The sequence below is a fragment of the Carcharodon carcharias genome, chromosome 9 (assembly GCF_017639515.1).
Source record: "Carcharodon carcharias isolate sCarCar2 chromosome 9, sCarCar2.pri, whole genome shotgun sequence".
Taxonomy (NCBI): domain Eukaryota; kingdom Metazoa; phylum Chordata; class Chondrichthyes; order Lamniformes; family Lamnidae; genus Carcharodon; species Carcharodon carcharias.
This window is the reverse complement of record NC_054475.1, coordinates 38787962-38810690: the sequence shown is the minus strand read 5'-3', so window position 1 is coordinate 38810690 and position 22729 is coordinate 38787962. Positions and strand designations below refer to the sequence as shown.

General features: G+C 43.1%; 1 protein-coding gene across 5 annotated transcripts in view; it reads left to right on the top strand.

Moving 5' to 3' along the window:
* The first annotated feature begins 1979 nt into the window (after window positions 1-1979).
* Window positions 1980-22729, top strand: part of LOC121281807 (ladinin-1-like) — a 107322-nt gene continuing 86572 nt past the window's right edge. For all 5 annotated transcript variants that reach the window (XR_005943934.1, XR_005943935.1, XR_005943933.1 and 2 more), the window contains exon 1: window positions 1980-2210. Coding sequence is in view for 2 of the 5 variants with exons in the window: in XM_041194811.1 (XP_041050745.1) it covers window positions 2173-2210 (38 nt within the window). In the remaining 3 variants the exon portion in view is untranslated. The remainder of the gene's footprint in view (window positions 2211-22729) is intronic.

Below are 22729 nucleotides of genomic sequence, written 5' to 3'. Positions count from 1 at the left end.
ATTCAGGTCCATCGGATCTTCATAGGGATGGTCACTGTCTGCTGTAGTGCCTCCTGTATCTGCTACCTCTGGCCTTAATTCATGAAGAATTGAGAGATTCATTACTTCCAAGTTTGCCATTGGTCTAGTGGATGGTACCTTTGTGAAAGAATGGAACTAATTGCTGAGTGTATAAACTTCCTTAGCTTCTGAAGGCTGAATTTCCACTGCTTCTAAAGAAAGGTTTGAAGACCGTTGCATGAAAGACAGCGAGTGACATTCAAATGATGAGCATCATCTTATTTTTCTAGGATACCTGGAAGTATGCCAATGTCACCACTCAATAAGGATGTATGTTGATTGTGAAGAAAATAGAGAGAACTAACAATCTGTCACCCCTTGTGGCTAAGAGAAGCAATAATCCTGCCTTTGATTTGAAGGTCTATGCCACTGGGACCTTGTAACTTGATGTCTGATGGATGAAGGGTATTGGCTAAAGCCAGTTGAGGTCATCTGCAGATATGTTAACAGCAGCAGCAGTCTTGATTTTAAAAGTAGTTTTGAAGCCTTGAACTTGGATTGTAACTGACCAGTGGTCTGGATTAAGACGATCTATGTCCTTGAGGAACTACTTACATTTTTTTTTACTTTCCATTTCTTGGAAGGAATGTGTTTCAGAAATACATTCCTGTCTCCAACTTCGACTAAAATTACTGGATTTGCAGAAATGCTTGAAATGTTGAGTTTGGCCACACAGGAAGCAATCCACACCCCCTGCTGGGCAGTCTTGGTATTCATGCTCGGTTTTCAGGCCCCCAGTGCAAGCATCTCAAAATGGCTGCTGATGTGGATTTTCCCGCCCTTTCACTTGGTTTGGCAAGCTTTCTTATAGGTGTGGCCACTCCCATGGCCTATCCAATCTACAGAACCATGTGAAGCCTTGGAATTGTAGCCCAATTTGGCACTCGGAGTTGGAGTCACATCGTACACTGAACCACTTGCTCAATAACAGGGTTCCACGGCACTTTGCATTGGGCTGCATGCTGCAATCATGTGCTGTTTGCGTTAACTCGATCAACATAGGGTAATCGCACATTGCGCGGCCTGCAGCCAAAACCCAGCACTGTTAAATTTGTAGCTCTTTAACTTTAATGCCTTAAACTGGTGTGAGACAGCTTAATAAATATTGAAGTCAGAAGGTGAACGGGTTAATTCTATGTAATGTGGTCATGTTTGACCTGGCATTATGTAATTCCGACATAGAGACTTGCATGCCATTTTGCATAGCAGCTAAAACAAAAAAACCTGCTTTTACAATCAAAGGATTGTGGGGGATAAACCATTCTGTGCTGTGTCCCAATAGTTCTGCATCCACGGAAATTCCTTTTGCATGAGGCTGGGTGTGTTCTAAATACACTTAAGATCTCTGATACTCTTGTGAGTTGTTTTATAATCTTCAGTGAAAACTGACTGGGACAAATAAACAAAGATCACTCCATATTTCCTGCAGTCCCTTATTCTGAAAACACAATCATTGTAATCATTGGTAGCTTCCGTTTTAGAACCTAACCATGTGTACTTAAATAATATGTTAGTAGCTGCATTTTGGGTCTTTTTATGACATATTGAAAATTGTCGCCACATTTCAATGACAGTAGTGGTAATAGGAGACCTTTTAGAAAGTGGGGGTCTTTATAATAATCAAAATGGTTAGATTCATCCCTTTAACAATAAATAAAAGTAACTTCTGAACTGCCATATTTCTGCCTCTATCAGTTCAAAATTGTTTTGAATATAAACATTTAAAAACAGAAAAGGACAATTATAAACCCAGAAGCCATTCATTTCATCCATTAATTTACATCACTAAGTTAACATTTGTAGGCATTTGTATTTAATTGAAAAATTTTAACCTTGCTTTATTGGAACAGTCAGATTTTATATGGTGCAGCTAATAGGTAAGTTACAGTATACAACACAACTGATAAGAACCACGTGACCCCACAGCAGGGGAGTACTAACAAGCTAGGGTGAAGGTGCACTTCACTTACTGGATGAATACTATTTGGCAGATGAAAAACTGTGAACGCTTATTTACTCATTGTGTGTACAGTTGTTAAACTATATGGAACAGTATAGAAGTTAACACTGGAGTTCTTTTAGAGACGGGATAAACAAAGCCTGAGGGACAAAATGTCATTAAGTAGGAAAAATTGGACTGCTCTCTCCAGGTAGGTGTCTATTAATGTTTAACACTTTGACGACTTCCGTATTCATTTACACTTGAATGCTGCAGGTTAATTGTTGTGAGAAATATAAAGTGAAAAATAAGTCCAGCACCTTGTAGTTTGATGTAAACGTAAAGGAAATGAAAACTGAATGATGTATATTATGTCTGACCTGCCTTTTACAATGTACACACTGGTGGAATTTAGGCATATAGGATAACAAAGTAGAAACGATATACAGGCAAATAACTTTCTGTCTAAACAAAAACATAAAGTGAAAGAACTTTTTTAAAAGATCTTTTCTGTAACTGTTCCTGCAGATTTGCTATTGAAGTAAGCAACTACCTGAGGTCCGCAGACTGTTTATTTGGAAAATTTTCACGATGGCTACTCAGTGTATGATTAGGCCAAACACATCTTTTTTCCCCTTCTAATTATGGCTTACAGAATAATGGATGTATAAGTGGTCATTACAGAAGTCTGAGAGTAATGAATTTATTTTGATCTGCTCAAGCACAAACAGATCTGAAAACAACAGATTATCACACATATAACATTATTTATATTTGCGATTCAAATTCTAGATGGCTTTATTAAATAACAGACCTGACGCTGTTTACAATGTAACTATTAATATTAAATGATTCTGTAATTTCTTCATTTCATATCAGGCACCTATGTCTTATTTTGTCAGGAAGTAAGCTGCCTGCACTTATCTTGAATAGAGGCAGTTCCTTGGCAGATAAATCTGGAGTTGTGTTTGGTTGACATGGATAAAGATCTCCAGCCTATCTTCCCAGTTCTTCTTCCCCAGTTGCCTTTCCCGAATCGAGTAAAATCTAACTGGAATCTCATTGAAGACTGACATTAAGAGTTTAGCATTGTAGTCCACATGTCACTTGCTCTTCTTTATATTTTTACTAACTCTCATTGCATAAAGATTGACAACACTATCTGAACTGCAATTTATAAGGAAGGCAACATTGATGCTGTGTTAGTACAGGTATGCTGTAGGTCCCCAGCTGTTTCCATTAAAAAAATGAGAAAATGCTTCTCATAATATAAAACTTACTGAACCCATTAAATTATTTATAAGTGGCTGGCAGAGGGAAGTTTGATGGAATTCAAAGGTGCCTAAAGAAATTATATGAATGGGAATAAGGAATAGTGGATGGAATTAAATGTAGACAATTGTAAGAGGAGTGTCTGTACAGTAAGGGGGAATTTTATGGATCCCACAAGGGTGTGAGATGATTTAATTAGGCGGGATTTGAATTTTGATTTCCGGACAACAGATTGAGATGCAAAGATAAAGTCAGTAGTGTGTTTGCTACGTGTCGAACATTACGCTGGCCTATGCCGGAGTCCTACATGTGATATATTTGCATTCCATGAATACTCATTAGCATAAAACCTTGTTAAGCTACATCTTGCCTTCAAGACAAGGTCAGTGGTGGATGACGATCTCGAGTCATCCGGTTCATAATCATTTAAGGTGGCATGTATCAGTCAGTTTTGTGCATTTGTGTGTAAGGTCAGCAGTTTTCCTTGTTTAACTCTACGGTGCCAAGGACAAGAGCAGGAGAATGGCAGCTTGCATGGAGACTTCAAACCGGCAAGGGTGAGTCAGTGGTAAGGAGGGTCATGGAGTGGGATCAGGCGCATGGAGGAATGGAAGAGGGATCCAGGGAAGGATTGCATTTGGGGTCAGGAGCATGGAGGTTTGAAGTGAGAAGGGCCTAGTGTCCTAGGTGTGGTGGAGTGGAGTGCCAGCATGGTGGGGACAGTCAGTCAAGGTGAGAAAATGAGAAGCCTAAAGGGCAGTGTAAGTACTATCCAAATGCATGTCCATCTCAGGTTGTTTGCTTTCAGAACACTTACAGGGCTTTGAGTTCTCTTACAACATTTCGGTTACCCCTGCTGAGATTGCTCTCAGACAATGTCCTTTACAATGTATAGAAAGGAGGGCCAGCTGAGCCTGCAAGTTCAACCATGCCCCACTAAGTGGTGAGTAAAACACTGGATAGTAACATGAACATTCAATAAAGAGTGAATGCAAAAAAACAACATTGGGCAGAATTTTCCCCCCGTCAACAGGGGAGGGGGGAGTTGAAGAGCGGGTGCATGGCGGCCTCCGATCGGTGCCCTCAATTAGGGCTGCGCCGCCATTTTACATGGGCAGGCCAAATAAGGCCTGCCCAGCCTGATATCCGCCATGAAGCGCTGTGCGCTCCTTGTGCGGGCGGGGGAGGATTCCCTGAGCCAAGAGTGCGCTCTTTTGTGCATGCACATGAAAGAGCGCACGCATCTTCCTGAGGCAAAGTGCTGCCTCAGGGAGATCGGCTGTACCTTTAAAAATCTGAAAAATAGAAAGAAAAAATTCTCCTGACATGTCCCCTCATGTGACACTGTCACATGAGTTGGGGCATGTCCATAATTTTTAAAAACATTTTAATTAAATTTTTTAAAACCTACATGAAACCTCATCTTGCCCGTGGATGAGGTTTCATGCTTTTGCTAATGCCTGGCAGGGCCCTTGGCCTGCCCGCCAACCTTAAGGTTGGACGGGCAGGTCCAATAATTACTTTATTGACTCTGTCAATGGCCTCAATTGGTCATTGACAGGTTGGCAGGTGCACAGCTGATTCTGCTGAGCCCCCGTCTACCTGAAAATTTAAATGGGGAACGGTGATGTTGGGGATTCTGCCCGATGTCACCGCGCATCATTTTACCCGTCGACGAGTGGGCTGGCCATTGTTTCTTCTACAATAAAGAAAATGTCCCTAACTCCCCTGTAACCATCAAAGCATTCCAAACTTGAGGCTTGCCAGCACGGTTAGCTCTTTGAAGTTGGCCTCAACAAATAACGATGGTGCACGCATGAGCAAAGCGAAACCAATATAATGTGAAATATTTACAAGTGAAATTTAATTTTGAAAATCACCCGTGCCATCTTTGTGCTCCCAAGTCTTATGTTAGTGACAATGGAGTTGGGCAGGCAAGTTGTGGCTGTGATGCAGAGCTTTCCTGTTTGACCAGGAGGCTCTTTAATAAGCCACTCGCAGATGCACCAATGAAAATCTTGCCCCGCCGTTGTGTACGTGTGCTGCTGACACTTAGAATTTTAATTATAAACGTGTGGGAAATGGCAAAGGGAGAGAAAACAGAAGTGGTACACAGTTCCGGTGATGATGTCTTGAGTGACAGGCCATTGACAAAATCCCAGCCTTCGTCCTTCTTTGCAGTGGCCTGCTGGATTGAAATCCCACGGGAGCATTTTTTCAGGCTCTTGGTTAACTGGGAGGGCACCAATAAAAATTTGGGAAGTGTTTATCCACTCTAATAAACAAAGGAAAAATCAAATTTAAATACTTTATTTTAAGTTGCTTTGGGCCAATTGTGGGATCCGCCTGTCTTTAATCACATTGAACATCAGGAAGTTTAGCAAAACCAAAGTAAAATAACAAAATCAAATCAAAATGGTAAAATCAGGGCAGGTCACTCGAAACTAAGGCCAGAATTTTTCTCTCAGTGCGCGGGCATGCGCCTGACATGTAAAACGATGCGCGGTGACGACAGGCGAGCGATCCAATGTGATTGCGCACTCGCACGATAGTTCGTTCAGTGGACATGCGCGAGAGTCGGCAGCGTGCCCACCAACAATCAACAGGCCTATTAAGGCCATTAAAATAATAATTAAAGCTTTTTGCAGCCCGGCAGGTGAATTGGCCAGGTGGCCTTTGGACTTTTTATGAAACCTCATCCATGGGTGGATGAGGTTTCCAACAGGAATTAAAAATAAAATAAAAATATTTAAATCTCATTTATAACAGGTCACTGCTCATTTGACAGAGTCACATAAGGTGACACGTTTTTAACATCTTTAAATTTTTTATTATGTTCTTAACATTCCTCAGCTCCCTGAGGCAGCTCTGTGCCTTCAGGGAGCTTTTAGTGCGCGCACCCATGCGCATGCGCAAAATTCCACACTTGCCCTCCTCCCGCCTCCACACCAGCAGCACTCTGCGGGCTCAATTGCGGGCAGCACTCAGTTTCGCAACCGCTCCTGGACCTGCCTGCCCTAAAGCTTTGTGCTATATGCATAAAGCGTCTAATGATCCAATGAGCAGTACAAATTGGTACTTGAGCTATCTATGCACAGAAGGTGCCATGTGGAAGCTCACCTTTTATAGAAAGTGGAACAGGAAGCATCCTTTGTATAAGACAAACTGAAAGTCAAAGTTGCACTACAGTACTTACTCTTAGCTGGTGACTAATTTTGTAAATTGGATGTGTCATAATTCAGCCAGAGATCCAATAAGTCACTTCATATTAGAACTACAAAAGACTTGTGTCAACATTTTTACTGTAACATAGTACTTAAAATGCATTGCAAAGATGTATAGGTATTGTTGCAGCTATAGAAAATCATCTGAGTGAGTAAGATGTTCTTTTAACAGTTTTTTGTAGTTTTAGCTTTTTCTATTTCAGGAATTGAGCAGGCAGTTGTTAATATGATAGCATTGGCCTTTCAAACATGTATGGAAAGCCACTCCTTACACACAGGCAACTCACTACATGTAACTAATCTGTTCAAAGCACAATTATGAATAGAATTAAGTCAGTATTTCGATGAAACTTTTGAATGTTTTCTGTGAATGCCCAAAGTTTCTTCTGAGTTCAAATTTGAACATGTCCTTCCACGGCTTAGAATGGGAGATGCTTAAACAAGAATGAAAACATAACGACGTGGGAAGGAAGATGATGAAATGGGAATTTATGGACAGGGGATGGAGCAGCTCTCAAGGCTGTCAGGAAAGCGGGTGTTTGGATACAAAACTTCCTTTCCCTTCAGAGCATTGCATGAGTTTGATATAGAGTCCCCTGTTAAAATGGAATCATAATGCCCTGGACTGCAGGAAAATGAATGACGTAGAACTGAATTTTATGGGGCGGGAGATAGCAGTTTTAAAGTTATCCTAACTGCCTTCATTTGGATTTCTTTCTTTGATGTCAGTGTATAGGTAGTTATTTGGAACATTTGCTACCCAGGACCTGCATAGAATTCAGTTCACTTACAGTTAAGATTCAAATGCAGAGAGCACTGGAATAATTACTTCAGATATTCATAAAGGTATCGTGGTATAGATGTGCCTTGAATCTTCTCTTAACCTTAAATCTTCCAGACTAAAGAAGAAGAAAGACCTTGGCCATGAAATTCCATGCTATCTTTGTTACTTCTCCTTCCTAAAATTCAGACAACTTTACTAGCCAGAAGAATGGTGCAGAGGCTATTCTTGCTGGTCTTAATTTTAGATGGTGAAAAGCGTGTTGGTGAAAAGGAAAAAAAAGGAGGATGATCAGTGTATTAGCTTGCCTGCCCTTATCGAGATCATTAAATGATGAATGGTCAGACCTCATCAGGTGTACTCCTTTCAGTTTTGGACACTGAATCTCAGGAAAGATATAAAGGCCTAGGAAACATGCAGATTTATCAGAATGATATGAAGACATGAAGGATTTTTTAAAAACTTCTTTCATGGGATTTAGACATCACTGGCAAGGCTAACATTTGTTGTCCACCCCTAATTGACCTTAAGAAGGTGGTGATGAGCTGCCTTCTTGAATCGCTATCATCCATCTGGTATTAGTACTCCCGCAGGGCTATGAGGAATGGAGTCCCAGCATTTTGAACCAGCAACAGTGAAGACTTGGTGATATAGTTCCAAGTCAGGGTGGCATGTGGCTTGGAGGGTAACTTGCAGGTGGAAGTGTTCCCATATGTCTGCTTCCCTTGTCCTTCTAGGTGGTAGTAGTCATGGGTTTGGAAGGTGTTGCTAAAAGAGATTTAGTGAGTTGCTGTGGTGCATTGGTGCACCTTCTGGATCGTACACACTGCTGCCACTATGCGTCGATGGTGGAAAGACTGAATGTTTAAGGTGGTACCAGTGTATTGTTTTGTTCTGTATGTTTGTTCTTGAGAGTTGTAGAAGCCACACTCATTCATGCAAGTGGAGAGTATTCCTTTCCACTCCTGACTTGTGCCTTATAGATGGTGCACAAGATTTGAGGAGTCAGGAAGTAAGTTACTTGCCACAGAATTCCCATCTCTGGCCTGCTCTTGTAGCCATAATATTTATATGCCTGGCTCAGTTCAGTTTCTGGTCAATGGTAATCTCCAGGATGTTGATAGTGGAGTATTCAGGAATGGTAATGCCATTGAACGTCAAAATGATATGGTTGAATTACAAGAACAGCTTACATGAACTTGGCTTGTATTCCTTTGAGACTATAAAGTTGAAGGGTAATCTAATCAAAGTGTTTAAAATGATAAAGGGATTTAATAGGTCAGACACGGAGAAACTATTTCCTCTGGTGCAAGTACATAGTGCATGAGGGCACAAGCTTAAAAGCGGTGCCAGACTGTTCAGAAATGGAATCAGGAAGTACTTTTTTCACATAAAGGCTGAAATAAGGGAGTCTCTTCCTCAGAAAGTTATAGCTGCTGGATATTTCAACTGAAATTTCCACAGTTGAGATTGATAGATTGTTGTTAGGTAACAGTGATATGAATCAAAGATAACAGAGTTAACCTGCCAATCAGTCATGATCAAACTGAATGTGGATCAAACTGGAGATGAATGGCCAACTTCTGTTTCTGTGTTTCTATGTTTCTCTAATTTCATAAAATAGATTTGCAAGCACTCTGATTATAATATTCTGCTCATACTACAAAACCACCAATCAATATTTAAATTAGCGTACCCCACAGTTTATGGTGGATTTAGCTGTAAACACCTTTTGAGGATGTAGGACCAATTCATTGGTCCAAATGCAGTGGAACTACCAGGGGAATTTTGGGATTTTTGTTTTTATTTATTGCCTATCACATCTCCAGCATACCACTTCACAACTATTGAATTGCCTTTGAAATGTGGTCATAATTGTTTTGTAAGAAATGTAGTGGGCAATTTACATACAGCAAGGTCCCTCAAAAAGCAATGAGATAAGTCATCAGTTAATCTGTTTTTGATGGTGTTGTTTCAGGAACAAGTGTTCACCAAGACAACTTCATGTTCTTTTTCAAATAGCACCATAGTATTTTTTTACATTCACATGAACAAGCAGACAGGATCTCAGATCTGAAAGACAAGAGCTCTGGCAATGCATCATTTCCTCAATACTGTCTGTCTAGAGTGTCTGCTCAAGTTCTGAAATGTTCTGTAGGCTTGAACCTACAACTTCTGACCAGTGGTGGTTACTGAATCAAGCTGACACTTCTGGTGAAAGACCTTTAACATTTTGCATCAATTGCTTCTTTTAGTTTCTGGATGTTATTATTCTGCTGTTATAGTCCATTTAAGGCTAGCAAGTTCAACACAATTCTACACAGAAATCAATATCATAGTATTGTACAATCCCCTCCCTTTACACCATTAATGAACAAGGAATGATATATTAACTCACGTAAGGAAAATCCAAATTTTTGCTTTCTGTTTTCCGAGTTTGAAGGAAAGAGATGGCTGCGTGAGACCATTCTGCAGAAAATCTGTATTGGAGCATGACAACCAGTGTAAACCAGCAGCATATTGTTTGTTCTTTTTCATATTTCACCTTCGCTTTTTTATCTGTGATTTTCTTCTCACCACTCCAAACAGTGCAGATTTTTGCTGCTAAGTTCTAAACATTCTTCACGTTTGAGTTTACTTAGAAACTTTTGTCAGGCTCCACACATGCACATGTACACACATGCCAATGTATAGCAATCCACAAGCAGGAACCATGGCTTACACTTGCCCTTCTAAGAGAGGCTGATTAAGCCCATTGTATTAATCCTATCATCATGTTGGCTAGGATCAACACATTCAACAGGATGAAACCTAGGACTTTTTGTTTTGTGTAATTGAGTTAGACATGAACTTTCTCTTCTGATCCATTGGGGTAATATCCATCTTTTAAAGGAGATGTTTGCTCCTGCCTTAGGAACCCATCAGTAGCAGTTGGTGACCCATTTGACAGATAATGCTCAAAGAAGGGCAGGACTGGGTATTAAATATCCCTGGATACAAGGTCTTCAGGAAAGATAGGAAAAGAAGGAAAGGGAAGGGGTAGCAGTATTGATAAAGGAGAACATTGCAGTGCTAGAGAGAGAGGATGTCCCAGAGAGGTCAAGAACAAAATCTATTTGACTAAAGCGAAGGAACAAAAATGTGCAATAACATTGCTTGATGTAGTCTATAGATCCCCAACTAATGGGAAAAATGTAGAGGAACAAATTTGCAAAAAAACTAGATAGGTGCAAGAATTATGAAGTAGTTTTAATGGGGGACTACAATTATCCGAATATAGAAATGTAGTGATTAATGCATTTACAAAGGTGCTAAAACTGCATACAGTGTTAACTTAATATTTCTTCATTTCTCTTCCCTACCACTATGTCTAGGTGCTTCCCCGACATCCACAGTAGAGGTGGAGGCAGCCTGCTGACTATTATTCTCTCTTGTCTCTGATGACTTTGGCGGGCATCCCCTGGAGGCCCGAGGTCTGGGGGGCCCTGGCCTTCTTTGGGTCTCCTGCTCTGGGGTAGTAGCACCCTCAGTGGTCTCAGAGGCTGGAGTTGATGGGGTCACAGCCAGCGGGGACTCAGGATGCATGGATGCCCTTGGAATGTCCTGGGTGGAAGCCCCAGGGTGTCCACCTGGCGCCCCTCCTCCCTTTGGGTGCCCGAGGGCCTCACTCTGACGTCTTGAGGAGAAGGGGCGCCTGGAGGGAGGTTGAGGTGCACTGTTTCCCTCTTTTCTAGCCACTGCATAAGCTCGCCCATGGCTGGAGCGATGGAGTACAGGTCAGAGCACATATCCATCAGAAACTTCACATTCTGCTAGACCAGTGTCTCCGTGGCAGCTGCCATCTTTCCTTTGGAGACCTCCACGAGCTCACATGCTAGAGCCATGACATTGGAGAGCATGTGGACATACTGCTCCATCTCTCATGCTAGTCTTTTGAGGGCCTCTGACACCTTTGCCTGATGTTCCACTGCATCTCGCTGATACTCCAGCATTTTTTGTACGACTGCTTCCAGAGGCTCATCATCTGACTCTGACTTTAGCAGGGGCGTCTTCTGTAGCAGTCGTCTGAATGCCAGAGACCTTGGCTCTCACTGCCTCCTCCTGCTGTGGACACATGCCTGTGAGGTAACCCCCAGAGTGTGAGCCAGAGCCTAACCTAGATTTTTCACCCACTGAGCTGTGTGTCTCTTTGGCTGCTGGAGGGTGCAGGTGAATGCTGTAATGGCTGTACAGGTGCGAAGAAGTGCTTATTATCATCAGAGCTGTCTGGGGGCTGGGGCAAGGACTGGCCTCTCCCTCTTCCTACAGGCATCTAGAATGGAGAGAATAGAGAATGAGTGACAGCCTAGGCTGATTCCTACATTGCACATAGCATCATCCTAAGGTATCTATTTTCAGAGGTTAAGCATGCATCCTCACTAGGTGCTTGGGGAAGGCCGACCTCGCCGTTGGCACAGGCACAGTCATGGTCCTCCACTGCCAGCTTAGCGGCCTATTGTTCAGATTGTGTGAGGGACTGGATCTTGGGCATGCCCCCTCCCATCTTCTCCCTCCCTCGCCTTTTGTGCACTGTGTTCTCCTGCATAAAATGGATGGATGGACTGTGAGCACTTCTGAAGCAGGAGGAGGTCACATGCTGCTAATTCTATGGTTAATACTTGAAACCCTGACTCCCCAAAACCTGACCACCATGCACAAGGCACAAGTGAGGAGTTTGAGAGAATATTGTCCACATGCCTGGATAAGTGTAGCTCCAACACACTCAGGGAGCTGGACACCATCCAGGATGAGGCAGGCTGCTTGAATGACACCCCATCCAGCACCCTCAACATTCAGTCCCTCCATCACCGGCCCATTGGTAAGCTATGTATACCAAGTGAACAACGCATTGCTACTAGTCACTAGGGTTACTTCGGCAGCCTCCTCCAGACCCGTAAGCTCCAACAGCTAGAAGACAAGAATGGCAGAGGCACATCAGCAGTATCTGCAAGTTGCCCTAATTTGCCCATGACTCTGATCCCCCACCCGGATCACGCCCCCTCTCCCCACACCCCCACGCCAAATGGTTGTGCCTTCAGTGTGGCTGGGTCAGCAACTCTCAGTTGCCTCCCTACCAGCAGATCACATGACTACAGTGGGGCCAAGAGGCAGCACTCCAATGCCTTGTGAGGGGCTCTTAGAGATGGGCAATATAGATGCTGGCCTTGCCATTGACACCCACGTCCAGGTCAGATTCAGAAAAATGGTGAGCTGAGTATAGAGAGTAGAAGGTTCCCTTACTCTGGCAATGCGGATTAAATCATTCATGAGTTTCCTGCATTGCAGTGCAGTCCTCCTTTGCATCCTGTGGCACTGCCCAACCTGGCGACCTCCTCCCAGGCTGGTGTGGTGAGTTGTGTGGGCCTCCTGCTCCAACCCCTGGGAAATAGCATATCCCTCCTGTCAGCCATGGCCCACAGATGAGTCTCCAGGGAGGCATCACTGAAGTGTGGGGTTTGTGCTTGGTGCCTTCTCGAAGCCATCTCAGTGCCCCAAAGTTCTAACACGCTGGGTGCCTTTTAAATATGGTGGCCGAACATGACAGGGCACAAAGCTTCCTGCCTGCTCTACAATGAGACGTGTTGCATAATTAATTAGACGGGGAGCACATGATTCCACGTAACTGCCTACCCCACTCATTGCTGGAGAACACTACGGGTTCCTGCTCCCACCATGGAACTTATGGCGGGAGGGGAAAATTCCTGCCAATAGCTTGGGAAAAAATGAATAATCACTTGGGAAAATGCAGTGGGAAAAGCAGTGCAGATTTGTTAAGGGCAATTCACATTAAACTAACTTGCTGGAGTTTTCTGGTGAGGGTACTGTTGTTGATGTGGCTTACATGGACAGCATTTGAAAAAGTACCTGATACAACAGACCTGTGAGCAAAGTTAGAGGTCTTGAAGTAAAAAATGATAGTTGCAGTCTGGATACAAAATTGACTGATAGGAAACAGAGAGTAGTTGTTAATGGATGCTTTTCGGACTGGATGAAAGTTTGTGGTGGAGCTCCCCAATGATCAGTGTAAGAACCCTTGCTCTTCCTGATATACATTAATGAGCTAGCCCTTGGTATACAGGGCATAATTTTAAAAATTGCAGATAATACACAGCTTGGAAACATTGTGAACTTTGAGGAGGATGGTGTAGAACTTCGAAAGAACATAGGCAGGTTGGTGGAATGGATGGACAAGTAGCAGATGAAATTCAGTGCAGAGAAGTGTGAACTAATTCATTTTGGTAGGAAGAATGAGGGGAGACAATATAAAATAAAGGGTACAATTTTAAAGGGGATGGAAGATCAGAAGGACCAGAGTGTATATCTGCATAAGTCATTGAAGGTGGCAGGACAGATTGAGAATGTGGTTAATAGAGCATACAACATCCTATGCATTATTAATAGGGGCATAGAGTATAAAAGCAAGGAAGTGATGTTTTACTTATATAGAACACTGGTTAGGCCTCAACAGAGTATTGCATCCATTTCTGGATGCCACACTTCGGAAAGATGTGAAGGCATTATAGAGAGTGCAGAAAAGATTCATGAGAATAGTTCCAGGGATGAGGAACTTCAGTTATGTAGATAGATTGGAAAAGTCTCCTTGTAGAAGAGAAGGTTCAGAGCAGAGGATAGAGGATCATGATGGGCCTGGAGAGGGTAGCAGGGAGAAACTGTTCCCATTGGTGAAAGAATCGAGAGCATGAAGGGACAGATTTAAGATAATTGTCAAAAGAAACAATGAATGGCTATGATCTGGAATACACTGCCTGAATATAAGATGGAAGAAATTTCAATTGAGGCATTCAAGAGGGAATTGGATTATTACCTGAAAAGGAAAAATGAGCAGGACCACGGGGAGAAGGCAGGGGAGTGGCACAAGGTAAATTGCTCCTTCGGGGAGCTGGCATAAACAGGACAGGCTAAATGGCTTCATTCAGTGCTGTATCAATTCTGTGCATACGTTATACGTGCCTACTCCAGTCAACTTGTTACCACAGCAACAAGCCTTTCCAGCATATGCAAAATATTTCAGTTTCTTGTTGATAGCGATCTTTCATTATGAGAAATATGCAAGGTCAAGGAAAAGAGTAATAGGGAAATTGAGGAATAAATTGAGTTCTTTACCTTGAATTCGTTCCTCCCATTATTACTCTAATGGAAAAAGATGGGCCATCAGAAACACACCAAAAAGAGGAGAGAGGTAAATCATCGCAGAACCATAGAATTTTAATGCACATAAGGAGGTTATTTGACCCATTCTGTCTGTGCCAGATTTTTGAAAGACCAACTTAATTGGTCCCACCTCCTGCTTTTCCCCCAACAGAGCACAATTCGATGTTGGCGCCAGGGGACTCGTCCACCAGGAAAACTAGTGGGAGTCCTGCATAACCTCCATTGGGGAGGGCCCACCAGATTTAAAAGTCCATCAGGCACTTAGTCGGCCAGCGTCAGGCCTTCCACAGGATTTAGGAGCCCAACATAGATCTCACCCCCTGAGAGCTTCTGACCAATCAAAGCGTGACCATTCCCAGTGCCTGCTGCCAGTAATGCACCCACCAGAGACCCAGTATCACCAATGGACCCTTGGCCAAACTTGAATGAGGGCAAGATGGGGATCATGAGATTGGGGTTGCAGTGAAGAGGTCGTGGCTGGGCGGGAGGGCGTCAGAAGAATGGGCTGGGGTGCGGCTCTCAGAGTGTCTGCCCTTCCGATGCCAAATCCTTCTATTAGGCATTGAGAACCTTTGAACAAAGAATACTGCCAAAAACCCCTCCCCCTCCCCCACCTCGCCAGAAGCCCACAAGCAAACTCAACAGGCTTGCATACCAGTGACATTAGGATGAGGCCCTTAAGTGTGCACTAATTGCCCACTTAAGGGCCCTATTGACCATCCATGAGCCTTCCAGCACCACACATAATTGGGTAGAGGCTGGAAGGTGACTGCGTCTCTAGCCCTCAGCCTCCCTCCCGAATAAATGCCCCTCACACCTCCAAACTCACTGCTGGGAGGGCATTGAATTCTACCCCCAATTTCCACTGCATGTTAGTCTCTCACTTACCTCATTCCATGAGCCCCCATATTTTACTTATACAAGGAAACCTCCTGGCCTAGATTGGGCCTGGTGGCAGGAGCTCACCAAATGGCTGGGAAGGGAGGATGTGGAAACATACACATCCTCAACAACTTGAAAGAGCTGAAGGTATCATTAAAGGGACTATCATATTATTCATAAAATTGTATGGATTCAAATTTACATTTTTGCTTTTCAATATCTGTATTGGATAGAGGAGGTGTATTAGCTGGAAAGCAGCTTGCAATCATCAGCGAAGGCAAGGTAAGTATGTAACAGGTACTGTTTTGGTCTACACCACTGGCAGGGCTCCTCCAGACAGTTAGAAAAGAGATGAATGGGCTGACCTTACCAACAGGGCACTAGTCATCTATTTGATACATGTGTTATCCGTGGGGCTACAATAATGGATGTGGCCAGTTCAACTCTGATGCCTACTGATCTCTCTGGTTTGTCTACTTTCACCTTGAACAGAAAATCCATGAAATACTCTGGGGTGCTTTAAAACGGACCTCCATCATTCACTGCAGCTTGTGTTACTAACTAGCTTGCACTCTTGTTCCTCCCTAAGCTGCTGTGAAAGTTGTATTTAAGAACTCCTTTTCATGACCTTGTTTTTAAGCTTTTCCTGTTCTGAAGTCTTGGAACTGTTTGACAAACAGCTTTCTGATGGGTTTGTAGACAAGATTCAGGCATTTTTAATTCACCATAAGAATTTCTGACTGTTCCAAATAGAGAAATCTTCAAATAAATTTTGGAAAATAAACAACAGATCTAAAAAAGAATCAGGAAGAAAGGCCAGAATGAACAAAAGATGAGAGTGAAAAAAAAATCTAGAAAAATTAAAATTTTGAACAATTGCATAAAGTACACTGTCCCTTTAAAAGTTGCATTGCGCATGTGGGTTTCCTTAGATTCACCTGAGATGGGTGAATTGAGTGTCCAATACAACGCCATAGAAAACCATAGGAAATCATACTGTGCTTCATTTAAATGTAGGTTTTGTGTGAGAGGACTTCAGGCTGGCTTAAACACTGGCATACAAAATGGTCAGAGGCTGGCTGAAATTTCCTTTCTCCAATTTGAGGCAAAATCTGACTCGTACTGAGGGAGTGTGGTATTGTCATCGCTGCTGTCTTGCAGGTGAGATCTTAAGACTTGTCTACTTCCTAAGGTGGACATAAAAGATCAAATGGCACTATTTTGAGGAAGAAGAGAGGAGTTATTGCCAGTGTCCTGGGCAATATTTGCTCCTCAAGGAACATCATGAAATCAAATTATTTGATCATTACTACATGACTTTTTATGTGAGCTTGCTATGCATAAATTGTCTGCTATTTTCCCTATTGTATAACAGTGACTAGACTACAAAAGTACTTCATTAGCTGAAAAGTGGTTTGGAAAATCATGAGGTTGTGAAAGATGCTATATAAATGCAAGTCTTTCATTTACCTAACATTCGGGAATTAACAACTATGGCAACTAGAAATTTTCCTCACATGTTTTTTCTTAAGTAATTACAAATTCTCTAAGTTTCTCCATATATATATATGTATCTGTGTCTGTATAGATATACCGTAGATGTTGGCGTGTAAATTGACCTTTGAAACCTTGAAAAAACCGTCCAAAAATGGGGGCTGACTTACATGCTAAGCATAAAAGTGAACCACTGTGTGGGTGTGGGTAGCCGCCATTTTGAAATGTGAAAAATAAACGTTATACAGGTAATTCATTGCAAATTACTGCAACACGGTTTATTGAACAAATCAATTGTATAATCAAAGTAAATTTATTGTCCTCAGCATCCAATGAGTTGGTGTGTCTTAAACTCTCATGCAACATTGCAACACAGCCTTGTCATTGCTTGCTTGATCCCTTGCGCCCAGTTTTAAGGTACAGGTGAGTAAAACATGCATTTGTGGGGTGAAAAATTGAGCCAAGTTGTTCCAGTACAGCTACAACGCAGTCATCTACCCAGCAATGTGGAAAATTGCCCACATATGTACTGTACACAAAAAGAGGGCAAATCTAATCCAGCCAATCAGCACCTCATCAGTCTACTCTCCATCATCAGTAAAGTGATGGAAGGGATCATCAACAGTGCTATCAAGCGGCACTTGCTTAGGAATATCCTGCTCACTGGCACTCAGTTTGGATCCGCCAGGGTCACTCAGCTCCTGATATCAATACAGCCGTGCTTCAAACATGGAGATCTGAACTCCAGAGGTGAGTTGAGAGTGGCTGCCCTTGACATCAAGGCAGCATCTGACCGAATGTGGCATCAAAGAGCCTTAGCAAAACTGGAGTTAATGGGAATCAAGGGAAAACTCTGCACAGGCTGGAGTCATACCTAGCACAAAGGGAGATGGTTGTGGTCATTGGAGGTCAATCATCTCAGTCCCAGGACTTCACTGCAGGAGTTCCTCAGCGTCGTGTCCTGGGGCCAACCATCATCAGCTGCTTCATCAATGATCTTCCTTCCATTATAAGGTCAGAAGTAGGGATGTTCGCTGATGATTGCACAATGGTTAGCACCATTCATGACTCCTCAGATACTGAAGCAGTCCATGTTCAAATGCAGCAAGACCTGGACAATATCCAGGCTTGGGCTGACAAGTGACAAGTAACATTCATGCCTCACAAGTACCAGGCAATGACCACTTCCAACAAGAGAGAATCTAACCATCGCTTCTTGACATTCAATGGCATACCATTGCTGAACCCCCCACTATCAACATCCTGGGGGTTACCATTGACCAGAAACTGAACTGTACTAGCCATATAAATATTTTAGCTACAAAAGCAGGTCAGAGGCTAGGAATCCTGTGGCGAGTAACTCATCTCCTGACTCCCCAAAGCCTTCCCATCGTCTACAAGGCACAAGCCAGGAGTGTGATGGAATACTCTTCACTTGCCTGGATGAGCGCAGCTCCCAAACACTCAAAAATGTTGACGCCATCCAGGATAAAGCAGCCCACTTGATTGGCACCCCATCCACAAACATTCACCCCCTCCACCTCTGAAGAACAGTGGCAGCAGTGTGTACCATCTACAAGATGCACTGCAGGATCTCAGCAAGGCTTTTTAGACAGCGCCTTCCAAACCCATGACCTCTTCCATCTAGAAGGGCAAGGGCAACAGATGCATGGGAAGGCACCCCCACCTGGAAGTTCCCCTCCAAGCCACACAACTTCCTGACTTGGAAATATATCGCCATTCCTTCACTGTCGCTGGGTCAAAATCATGGAATTCTGTCTCTAACAGCACTGTGGGTGTACCTACACCACATGGGCTGCAGCGGTCAAAGAAGGCAGCTCACCAGCACCTTCTCAAGGGCAACTAGGGATGGACAATAAATGCTGACCCAGCCAGTGATGCCCACAACCCATAAGTGAATTTTAAAAATTGCAGATCTCACCTTTAATGCATGTACTGCTGGTTTAGACACAGGGAGCCTCACGGATATTTGATGAGTTTCAGTTCCTTTTTGATCTGTTTCCTTAACTTCATCAAAAGTATTGAGATAGATTTTTAATTTTCACTGCCTGGGAGGTAAGCTTGCTCAGGAGATCACCCATCCTTCACAATTTTTTTTGCATAAATTCCTATGGAAGAAGTATCAAATGGGTTCTATAAAGGAAGGGTGGTCTGCTCCACCATATTGGCAGTGAAAAGAGATAGTCAATCCCAGTTTCACCAATTGGGTTAGCACACAGTTCTCTCAGTTCCACGACCTATGAGAAAATTTGAGCCAAACTGCTGGAGCAGAATTCTGCTCTTTCTGTAAGCACTTTGCATGAAAGGATCTGTGGACAGCATTAAAAACACTTAGAATTTCACAGAAATTGACTTTAATTTGGCAATGGGCTGAATTTTACGCCCTGCGAGCTGGCGTGCGCCCGACCCAATCATGCAAGAGGACATTGGTCGAGTGTCCCGATGTCATTGTTCACTCGCGCAGTATTTCACTTGGCGGGTGTTGGAAAAGTTGGAAACGTACCCGCTGACAAGAGGACAATTAAACCCATAAACGGCGCAATTTTCTGAGTTTTCGTGGCCTGTCCAACCTTTCGGTTGTTAGACGGACGAATCGGCCAGGCAGACTTTGTATTTTTCATCAAACCTCATCCTCGGGCAGGATGGGATTTCCATTACGAAATAAAATCAAAATAAATATCTATGGGCAGTATTTTTATCAGCTGTATTTTCAGGTGATTGATTGTGATGCATGGACATTTTTTTTTCAGATTTTAAAATCTTTATTTGGTGACTTTCAGGTATGCAGCTCCCCTGAGGCAGCTGCCTGCCTTCAGGGAGCTTTCTTGCAGTGCTCACCCATGTCCGCAGTGACATCATTGCCCGCTCTCTTCCCATCCCCACCCCGGCAACGCTGTGCATTTCAGCGCATGTTTCACGCTGGCTGGGAGTTAAATGGCCAGCCAGCATGAAATCGCAGTCGGGGGCCAACCACGATCTGGGGCCCACTTCCTGACCGCTCCCAGGCCCACTGATCAGGCATGCCCACCAAAGGTAAAATTCAGGCCCTCATTACTTAGTTCATAGTGTCAGTGAAAAGGAGGATAAGGATATTGAGACTTAGTTGACATTTCTCAATAACGTCCCTGAAATTAACACCTGGAACTTGCTAAGTCAACCCATCAGTAATGTAGATGTTATTTAGAAGTTTCTCCGGAGCTACAAATCAGCAAATTGTGACAGTGCAAAAGTACAGGCACTTCAGTCAATGTTATTCATTCACGAGCAATGAAAAGTCACACATCACTGTCACTGAGTATGGACAGAATGGCATGACCACATCTAATATAGAGAATGCAAAATGGAAGAGGCTGGTATAACCCAGAACAAATGTTTTATCTGTGAATTTATTTTCTTTGATCAGCTATTCCCCAAGTTCATCAGGAGCTTGTTGGGCTAATGAAGAGCCAGAACCCTGTCAATGAGAATGTTCAGACATTCGCTGCTTTTATACGTGCCTAAGTGTGTGAAGGACAGAGAAGAAATGACCCTTTCCTTCTGCCTTTTCAGCCATCTCAGGCACGATCAGCAGGATTTTCTGAAGTCTAACTGACTCGGTTTCATTAAATGAATGGATTGTTGCATCTGTTTCATTTGGACAGCAAAATCACAGATCAGGCGTATGTTCTCTTAAATAACAAACTTTCTGAACTATCCTGGGACTAATTTGCTGCTAGCATGTGGCTTCAAGGCAACATGTACGCAATAAGGGCATCTCCCAGTACAGGAAGCTGTTCTATTCCATGAATACACAAGTGACCTGTTATAGGAAATGCAAGGGCCGTTTTCATCCTCTGCTTCTCCTGAATGAACTCCTGACTGTTTATGAACTAAATTGTTTTCTCCAACGATACATATTCTTTCAAGCAGGCCATCAGTTCATCGCACCTTTGATATCTATCTGTGATCTAACCCATCTGTGTTCAAATGTTCGTGTCTTGTACAGACCTGTCATAGTTTAGAGTTCAAATATCAAAAATGTTAACAAAGAGAGAAAAGCAACAATTCCCCGCTGTTTTTTTCTAACCTATTGAGTTACAATCTGTTGGCAACCTAGTGATTTTTTCTCCTTTAATTGACCTCAGAATGCATTCATGTACCTTAAAAAGTCATTATAGGTTAGATCCAGGTCGATATATTTCACTTTTCCACCATCACTCCAGCAAAAACACCTTGGGCAGGTTTCTCCAGTCGGCGAGCGGGGGCGGGGCCTGCTCCCCGATGCATAAAATGCCATTGGGATACATTGGGCGTGTGTCCCGACGTCACCCAGTGTCATTGAGATTTTCAGTTCGGTGGGCGCCCAGCCAAAACAGCTGCACGCCTGCCAAACGGTCGACAGCCTGTTAAGGTCATTAAAAAACTAATTAACATGATTAATGGACCGGTCCATCCAACCTTAAGGTTGGCAGGCAGGCCAGGAGCCCAGGCGGGCTTTGGAAAAAACATGAAACCTCATCCATGGGCGGGTTGAGGTTTCATGAGGGTATTTAAATTTTTATTAAATGTTTAAATTAAAGCAATGGACATGTCCCAACTCATGTGACAGTATCACATAAGAGGACATGGCAGGGAAATTTTTTAATCACCAAATTGAAAGTTTTAAATCAGAGCCGATCTCCCTGAGGCAGAACTTTGCCTCAGAGACCTGTGTGGTCTTATATGCGCATACGTGAAAGAGCTCAGTCCCGGCTGAGGGAATCCTCCCCACCGCCTGCACAGGGAGCGCATAGTGCTTCCTGGTGGACGTCACACTGGGTGGGCCTTAATTGGCCCGTCTACGTAAAATGGCAGCACGCCCCCCGACTGGGGGTGCCGATGGGAACCCCTCCCGCCTGCGCCCACTCCCGCATTTCACCCCCCGACAGGGGGAAAATGTTGCTCCATTTATACCATTGTCCCAGGGCTTCCGTGGCTCTGCTGTGAGGTTATGCCAGGCAAGTGGAAATCTATCCCAATTTTGTTAAATGGCATAAAACAGCATTACATTGCAAGTTACTTTGAAGAATGTTACAGACCTTCTGGTGTGTATCAAAGGGATCCTGTCACACCTGAAATGACTCAGTTTGCATATAATGTCGAGAAATCATAACACAGAATGTTTAAAAGAAATATTCAACATGAGAAAGAAAATCTGTTATTTCCTATTGATTTTTATGATGCTTTGTTTCCTCATGAAGAAATGCCCATCAATCCAGAGAAACTTTTAGCATCAACATAAAATTACATCGACTATCTAGTGCACTAAGCTTCACCTAAAGTTATAGATGTCTTAAAAAGTGAAACAACTTTAAGCAAATCAGGTTTTCTCATTACAATCCATGTAAAAGCTTTGATTATGTTCTTTGGAACCATTCCCATCAGGAAAAAAACATTAAAACCTAGTACCTTGTAAGCTGAAATACTTTACATTCCTACATTCCAATTTTTGTAAATGAAATAGCTTGTAAAATATAATAAATTTAAAAATATAAAGGAAATATGCTCTTTCTACTTACCTCCCACTCACTGCCTCTCCCACAGGCTGATTCTCTCCTGCTCTGGCTCTCTACCACAGGCCAATGCTCTTTCTCTCTCATGTGAACTGTCTCTCGACGATTATCTTGCCACTTCCCTGCTTGGCTCTCCCATTCACCGATTCCCCAGCCAACTCTCCCACTCACTGCCCGGGTTTGGAAGAGGGGTTACAAAGGGGAGGAAGTGAAGGTGGGAGTGAGAACCATTGTGAGTGGGAGGGTTTTCCCATGTTTGACCTAGTGGAACACCATTTTCTATCTTCCTCCAATCTGAATAACTACCCATTTA